The following is an 8,819-nucleotide window of genomic DNA, read 5'->3' as shown; positions in this document are numbered from 1 at the left end:
CCTCAGTCTTGGGCTTCACTGGGGTTTCACAATCTCCAACTGGATCCCAAAAGTTCCCACAAAGGCACTTTTATCTGTAGATGGCTGCCAGATCATTGTCTGGGGGGACGTGAGCTAGGGATCTCCTACTCTATCATTTTCCTCTATCCAATGTCATTTGGATTAAAGATATTGTAATTTTAATATCTAAAATTTCCATTTGGTTCATTTTTATATTTTCCATTTTTCTTATGAGATGTACCATCTATTAACACATTCCCGTCATTATTTCATATGCATTCTTTAGAATAGATTTCTAAGTTTTTCTCTACTCCATCTAAAATATGTTATGTGCCTGCCAGTTTTAAGGAATATGGGTTACATTTTCTTGCTTAATCTTATCTCATTCTTATTTTTGTACATCAGACATTTTGAGTGGGACACTTATTGGACTGTGCTTTTGTTTAGTTTCGTTTTGTTTTCAGACAGTATCTGGTGGCTAGGGAGAAGGAATTATTCAAATTTCACCATAAGTCAAGTTGATCTGGAACTGAAGAGTAGCTTTTATATTATACCATCTCCCTATCCTTATAAGCACTTCTGTCTACCTCTCTGTGTGTATGTTATATCTACATATCATAAATATTATCTTGACTCTTCAGGTATCTTGGTATCTTGAGAAATTTTGATTTGAAATCTAACAACTTTCTTAATGTATTTTGAGTCTTTATCTAACCAATAATAATTATTGATAATTAATTCATTTGAAGGATGTAGTGATTAATATTACACATATTAATCAGACATATTTATTATATCTATTTCTTATTTTCAATTATTTGCTGTTAACATTTGTTGTTCTTTCAAGTAATAGTGCATTAAACAGAACTCAGACGTTAGGAAGACAGCCAGATGAGGAAAATGACAAAAGCATTCTTTTTAAAGAGATTTTACATGGCTTCTTAAAGGATATGTATTTTGTAAAATAGTAATGAGAAATAGATTTCATAAAAAATACAGATGTGTGGGACTATTTGAAAGTTAATGAAGGCAAGAATTCATGTTATAGAATTGGTTTGTATGTGTTATGTGTTGAAATAAAGTTGCTCTCAGTCAGATGAAATGGAGAATGGTGTAGGGTAATGATCCTACGGTTTCAGTATGAACATATATCTTCTCTGGCTAAGGACTCGAGACCAATCAGATGAAAGGAGTATCATACTGTACACTGTTTTCAGATAGATCCTAACAAACTTTAAATAAACTTTTAAGTGATATAACCCATGTTCACAGTTAGCTCCCGATTCTTTGTTTCTATGATATCAAGTAAATATATCAGCATTGAAAACTACCCCACTGCAATATCATTTCATGTATCACTCTAGACGGAAGGATCCTGGGAAGCTTCTGGAGTTGCCATTATAACCAGATTCCCTAAAGTCAAGTCAAATGTCCACCTGTGCTGGTTTCCACTGTAAGCTGAATGCAAGTAGTAAGTTGTTAAGAGCATTAATATGGTACGAAGAATGTTTATTGGTTGGTAGTGGTCCTGTGTGAATCAAGGATAAGCACAAGTATCTAAGGTTGCTGCGGTCCAGCTAAATGGCCTTCTAATAAGACAAATAACACTTCGGGAACTGGCTTAATTGATGACCTCCTCAATAATCTCATAATACCCGTAGCACGTACCTTGCATTTTTCACATCACAGGGTATTTTTCACATCACAAGGTATTTTCATAGTCTTTATTGGATGGAATATAACTTTAGAATTTTCCATTCAAGAGAAAACTACTGTGTCACTTATTTCCATAGCTCAGTAGAGAGGATTATTGGCTATTTGCAAAGTAAAGAATTCAGAGAAGAGACAAGTGAATAAATGAAATGACGAAGGTAAGAAATGACCAAGCAACTGTGATGTTTGTGGCAAGGGCTACTTGTATGATTAGTTAAAATGGAACCAATGTTATGCTTTATTTTTAATTAATTTAATGCATTGGGTGTTCTGATTTACTTTTTGTGATGTTTTGTTGCAGGTCAAAAGCTAGAACAAGTTATTGTTCTTTCAAATGAACAAGTTACTTTCAGGAAAGAAAGGTGAGCAGCTACCCTGGGGTTTTGGAAATTATGTATTTTATAACCAGCGATGTCAATACTTCAAAGTCTATATGTTTATTCTTTCAGATGCTCAAGGAGAATATTTTTATGATAGATATTTTACCCTGTAAGTGTCCCTATATGGTTCAAGAAATCCTCCTTATTGTTTCTTTCCTTTTTAAAGTCTCTTTTTCAAGTAACCATATAATTTTGGGAAATTATTGCCATATTTCCTTTTTTTACCATTTTGTATTAGAGGAAAATAAACTTGTAATGAAATCTAAGTGTGCTAAATATTGATTTTTTATCTTTATTGGAACATTCAGAACATAGATGTTTCTACTTATATTTGTACTGTAATCATACTATATATTATTTTTGCTACTTCATATACTCTTTAAAATTTTAGTTGATTAAAAGATTTTTTTAATTTTCCCAATAGATTTTATCTAATTTCATTACAACAATCCAGGGTCACGTTTTTTTCATGCTAAATATATGAATTCCATTATTCAGGTACTAAATAAAATATCTTCTGTACATTTACTGTTCTTTATTTATAATGTAGTAGATAAGCCTGCACAAAATAAGCCTGGCTATGGAAATGCTTATTTGTTGGGAGGGGGCTTATCTGGATCAATGATGAGCACAATTGTCTGAGGATGCTGAGGGACTCATTCCAGATGTCAATCTGAGGTCCAGATGAGTAGCCCTATAATAGGACAAATAAGACTCTCAGAGCCTGGCTCTATTTGGTGACCCCCTCAGTGACAATACAATACCACTGTTAGCATGCTTTTTCTTTCTCTAAGAACAGGGCATTAGTGTCCTAACTTATAAGGCAATACACACCTTTAGATGTGATCAGTTCTCCAAGACTTGCTTCATTTTGCTCACTTTGAAGAAAGAGTTGTAGATACATGCTTGTATATAAGAAATATGCTCTAGAATAATGAATGAGGAAATGAAAATGAGTTAGGAAGGGGACAAGCAACTGTGATGGGTATGAAAGTCTCATTCATGTTGGAGTAAAAGAAGGGAATACTGCATGCCTATATTAATTAAAGACAATGAAACCAATTTTAGTTCTTTGTTATTTTTACTATTGAATATTTTCTGAAACTCTGTCTTTGCTTTTCTTTTTGTCATGTTTTGCTGAGATAGAAGGGCAGGAATCAGGTCTTCCACTTCAGAGAATAGGGGTGAGTAGCTATACCAAAATCCTTTGAAATTCATACGTCATGTGCTCTGTGCCAGGTCCTGAGGTCTCTGTGTTCATATTTTCAGAGGCTTATTTGAGAATATTTTAATGATGTGTCCTTTCCCTCATTGAGACCCTCACCAAGGTTGTCTACATTATTGAATCCTTACAATTTCTTCTTTCATTTTAACTCTTTTCTGCTTTGATGGAAAAATGTAGAATTTTAGAGAATTTTTTGGCAATCTTATATTGGATCAAAAAATTGTTGTAGTGAAAGCCAAATGTGCCAAAATATTATCAGATTTTCTTCATCTGTTTAATTATTGGGATTTCAGAATAGAGATTCTATGATTCCTAAGGTCTTTGTCATCACACTGTATTACATTTCTACTTTTATTTTAAGTTTTGAGGATCAACGCAAATTAGTTGTTTCTCATTTTTGCAACATGGGAAGTTGTATGTGAAGTTTCATTAGATCTCTCTAAGACCATGAAGTTTTTATATCATAAAATTTGCAATGTTTCTTTTGAAACACAAAATATTTCAATTTTCAATATTGTGTTGGGATAAAAAAGGATTTTATGTTAGAGGTATCAAATGGAGACATATGGAAATATCATCTATGGCATCATTATATCGTACTAAAACCTGAAATGTGCTTCACTAAGGGTAGTCCATATGTTTCCTGGCAAGCTATGTTGAAGGTTTTGTGTTACCTGGGACCTAATGATTAATGTCCCAAGGATGGGCAAAGTTTTTCTTGACAAAATTCTGTCACAAATCTTATCAAATAGTACTTATTTTTGTATTCATTTATTACATATCATTTACTTATTTATATTTATTCTCTAGAACCATAAAAGATAGCTATAAAGAGCTGACTGACAACTAAAAAATAATCATAGATCAAAGAGGAAATTAGCTCAGGCAGATATTAAAATGAACTCTAGAACCTCAATTATTAACAAACTTTTGATCAGGTAAATGGATAGCAGGAACAATGGGGCAAGTTTTCGCTTAAAAAGCATATTCTCACAAACCCCTATTTGTATATTTGTTACCATTAGTAGATTCACAGATACATGGAGTCAGGGCTATTATCTCAATCCAGAGAGTATAACAGCACATTGATGCATAACATATATTCAGTAAACTGCCATATTATTACTTTATAATAGTACAAGACTCAGACATAGACGCAGAATATGACTAGCATAATAAAACCCTCTCATGACCAGCTTTAGCCTCTTCTCCCCAAATGCTACTCCTTCTGAAAATATGTCTGATATTTTACTTGATTTTTTTAAGTTTATAAAAATGGAATTATATCATTTCGTTTTCTTTGTGGCTGCATCATTTGCTCAAGATTATTGCTAATCAAATGAACGTTTTATTTGAAATATCAAATTCATTGTTGTAAGTTTGTTAATAATATGCTCTTCTTATTTTGCGTATCTTTTAGATATTAACATTTTGTGTTAGCTCTCATTTTTGATTAATCTTGTTAGGGGGGTTTCAATCATATTAATTTTTTTCAAATTACTAATTTTTGTGTTTTTCCTATTGTATATCTGCTTTCTATTTTGCTGATTTCTGCTCTTAATCTCATTAATTTTTCCTTATATTCTTTGGAGTTTGATTTGTTTTTCTTTACCTAGCTTCTTATGAAATATAATTTATTCATTTTCAGCTTTCTTCAATTATAACATATTGATTTTCATTCTAAATTTCCCTGCAAGCACTTTTCAGCTGCATGAGCACAAGTATGGCATTTTGCAATTACTAATATAAACATATTTTCTAATTTCTAATGTTAATTTATTTTTGAATTATGGATTATTTAGAAGGGTATTGCTTAATTTGCAAGCAGTTGGGATTTTTCTATTGATTTTTATTACTGATTTCTAACTTAATACCATATGATGAGAAAACATAGTTTGAATTGATTTCATTTCTTTCAAATAATTTTGTTTGTCTATAATGGCCCAGGGTATGGTAGAATTTAGTAAATATCCCATTTGCAGTTATCATTACATTAGCATTTATCACTGTGGATGCAGTGTTTTATACATGCCAGTTTCATTTTGAAATTGCTTCATCCATACCTGTTGTACATTTACTAATCTATGCTCTGAAAATGAGTTAGTCATGGAAAGTTATGTGGGAGATAGTCATGGAAATAAAACATCTGGCTGGTTTCTGGAATGCTTGTAGTATTTGTATCTTGATCTGTGTGTTGATTAGTTGCTGTGTTTGGATGGTGCAAATTTATTGAGCTGTACAATTTTAGTGGATGCACTTTTCTACATATATATTGTATTTCAATAGAATGTTAAAAACATCCCATGAAACTAGTCCAAATATTATATAATACATTTCCTAGGAATAGTGTCTAGTAGATCATGTGTTACTTGGGGCCTACTGATTGATGTCTTCAGGATAGGTCAAGAGTATTCTCAGATATTTTCAGTAAGTCAAAAAGTACAGTAACGGGGCCGGCCTGGTGGCACAAGTGGTTAAGTGCGTGTGCTCCGCTGCGGCGGCCCGGGGTTCGCCAGTTCGGATCCCGGGCACACACCGATGCACTGCTTGGCAAGCCATGCTGTGGCGGCGTCCCATAAAAAGTGGAGGAAGATGGGCACAGATGTTAGCCCAGGGCCAGTCTTCCTCAGCAAAAAAAGAGGAGGATTGGCAGATGTTAGCACAGGGCTGATCTTCCTCACACACACAAAAAAAATTTACAGTAACATTTAACATTGACAGCCATACCAGGATAGCTTTTCATTTCCTATCTCTTTAATACTATTATTAATTGTAAAGCAAAATTTGTGTACTAAGGTTCAGATGTTCTGAAAAAGACATTGTCTGGATAAATCATACAGGTTTAAATTTTTATTAATAATAATAAGTTATATTCTGATAATTAATGCAAGGATGACAATGAGAGGGCAAAATTGATTACACTGATAAAAAAGTATTAATATGAAGAAATTAATCAGCATAGCTTCCATAGTAGGAATTTTTAAGATTGTGGTATTGTGTGTATCTCTTTCCAGATAATTTAAGCAGATTTATATTTGGTATATGGGTTTTTCTTTTTATTTCTTTGACCTTAGTGCTGGCTATGCATGCAAATAAGAAAATAAATATAAAGCTGCAAGTTATGGTCCTAGGTTGAAGTAGTAAATTAATCACACAGGAAACAAAGAATTTTAATCTGGCATAATGTTTACTTAGCTTTATGAAAGTGTGCAGAATGGGATATACAGCATGGACATTATTATTATCTCATTGAAAGGTCTAATACCTACTGATAAACACACTTTTGTTTTGTACCAACCACCCTATGAACATTTTATAGCTTATTCAGATGAAAGCTGAGATGCATGTTTGTGTGTGTAAGTGTGTTTGTGAACTGGACACAGACAAGCAAGAATATCTGGTTGCCAGTGTGCTTTGTATACATACGGTTAGGGTCATGTTGACTCAGATTTCCACATCAATCATGGCTTACATAACTCTGAGGTGAGCCCACAGGTCAAGCATTCCCAGTAAGCATAGCAGGTTAAAGTCTCTTTGCACACAATGTTTCACAATTATCTTACATCAATATTTTCTAAGTATACTGTCTGTGTGAAGATAAATCAAAGGTCATTTCTCCAGACCAGTATGTAGTAAACTCATTATATACTTACTTTCTTACTTACAAAAAAATGATAATCAGATTGAAAGACTGTGGCAAAGTAGGCATGATGGAATAGAGACTGATGTGTAGGTAATAATGCTCTTGGTTTGGCTAAGCAGACCTAAGAGAAAATTGGAAAAACACATATGGCAGGAAAGCACTGATATGACTCCTTTATCTAGAGAGATTAGCTAACTTTTTTATGGAATAGAAATATAGGTTGTTGTCCCTAAATAGAAAAATTAAAAGTTCTTTAATATTAATGGAGACAAAATATTAAAGAAAGAAGTGAACTGTAAGTGCAGATTGAATAAAAATATAAAGTTAGATCTAGTGATACAATCAGCAGATGGGCTCTTGACAGTAATATTATTGCTCCAAAGTGAAGAAATATTGCTTAAGGTACTGAGGAGAAACAAAGTTGCTGAGAGCAGGTTTCTTTAATTAATTAATTGTTTATTGAATTTTAACATACAATACTATATTAGTTTCAAGTGTACAAAATAGTTACTGAATATTTTTATACAGTATGAAATGATCACCATGATAAATCCAGCCACCATCTGTCACAACACTAAGTTATTACAATATTATTGACTATATTCCCCATGCCACACACCACATCCCAATGACCCATTTATTTGATAACTGGAAGTTTGTACCTCCTAATCCTCTTCACCTATTTCGCCTGTCCCTCTACCCCCCTCCCCTCTGACAACCAACAGTTTGTTCTTTGTATCTATGAGTCTATTTCTGTTTTGGTTTTTTGGTTCATTTGTTCTGTTTTTTAGATTCTAAATACAAGTGAAATCATATAGTATGTGTCTTTCTCTGTCTGGCTTATTTCACTTAGTATAATACTCTCTAGGTCCATCCATGTTGTCACAAATGACAAGATTTCATTCTTTTTTGTGGCTGAGTAATATTCCATTGTTTATATATACAACATCTTCTTTATCTATTCATCTATCAATGGATACTTAGGTTTCTTACATATCTTGTCTGTTGTAAATAATACTGCAGTGAACATAGTGGTACATATATCTTTTCAAATTATTGTTTTTGAGGGCTGGCCCCATGGCCTACTGGTTGAGTTCAGTGTGCTCCACTTCAGCGGCCCAGGTTCAGTTCCTAGGAATGGACCTACACCACTCATCAGTGGCCATCCTGTGGCAAAGACCTGCAAACAAAATAGAGGGAGATTGGCACAGATGTTAGCTCAGGATGAACTCCCTCAAGCAAAAAGAGGAAGATTGGCAACAGGTGTTAGCTCAGGGTGAATCTTCCCCAGCAAAAAAAAAAAAGATTACAAATTATTGTTTTTGTTTTCATCAGATAAATACCCAGAAGTGGAATGCTGGATCATATGGTAGTTCTATTTTTAATTTTCTGATGAACATTCATACAGTTATCCATAGTGGTTTTAGTGAAAGAGGGTTTATATGAGGTGTTGCTTTGTTGTTGATCACTTTTTGCTCCAATAATCTAAGTGGTAAATCTTGAAAATCAATTCCTATCACATTATTTATTCTGTACTAATTTTTGTGTGTGTCAACATTGCCATATCCCAAACTGTGCCATCCCCATAGAGAGAAGTAGTTCTGCAGAAGCTTATGAGGTTGCCGTATTACCAACTTCAATAAACTAAAGCTGAAGTGTTCCTTGTCTTCTTAATACAAATAACAACTTTGTAGGAAAGCAACTCTAGTTTAGAAACACTAATTTGTCAAGAACTGCCTTATCAAGATCAATGGTGAGCCTAATTGTCTGAGGATTCCTAAAGATTATTTCCAGATAGCAGTCAGATGTCCAGCTGAATGCCCTGTCATAAAAAGAGAAGACTTTCAAAATTGGTTTA

At 33.4% G+C, this 8,819-nt stretch overlaps 1 protein-coding gene and 2 non-coding genes across 3 annotated transcripts in view; 2 read left to right on the top strand and 1 right to left on the bottom strand.

Annotated features, from left to right (window-relative positions):
- Positions 1 to 2,708: 2,708 nt before the first annotated feature.
- LOC147917612 (small nucleolar RNA SNORD109A) lies at positions 2,709 to 2,775 on the top strand. The gene has a single exon (XR_015551811.1). It is a non-coding gene; the product is annotated as a small nucleolar RNA SNORD109A (small nucleolar RNA).
- Positions 2,776 to 7,666: 4,891 nt separating this feature from the next.
- Positions 7,667 to 8,819, bottom strand: part of UBE3A (ubiquitin protein ligase E3A) — a 155,087-nt gene continuing 153,934 nt past the window's right edge. The window contains exon 12 of the mRNA XM_087428807.1: positions 7,667 to 8,141. Coding sequence (XP_087284933.1) covers positions 8,117 to 8,141 — 25 coding nt within the window. The 3' untranslated portion in view covers positions 7,667 to 8,116. The remainder of the gene's footprint in view (positions 8,142 to 8,819) is intronic.
- Positions 8,706 to 8,772, top strand: LOC147917611 (small nucleolar RNA SNORD109A). The gene has a single exon (XR_015551813.1). It is a non-coding gene; the product is annotated as a small nucleolar RNA SNORD109A (small nucleolar RNA).

This window comes from Ceratotherium simum, chromosome 3 (assembly GCF_057802395.1).
Source record: "Ceratotherium simum simum isolate JZ-2026a chromosome 3, ASM5780239v1, whole genome shotgun sequence".
Taxonomy (NCBI): Eukaryota; Metazoa; Chordata; class Mammalia; order Perissodactyla; family Rhinocerotidae; genus Ceratotherium; species Ceratotherium simum.
The sequence above is the reverse complement of the archived record's forward strand: the minus strand, read 5'-3'. Positions and strand labels throughout refer to the sequence as shown.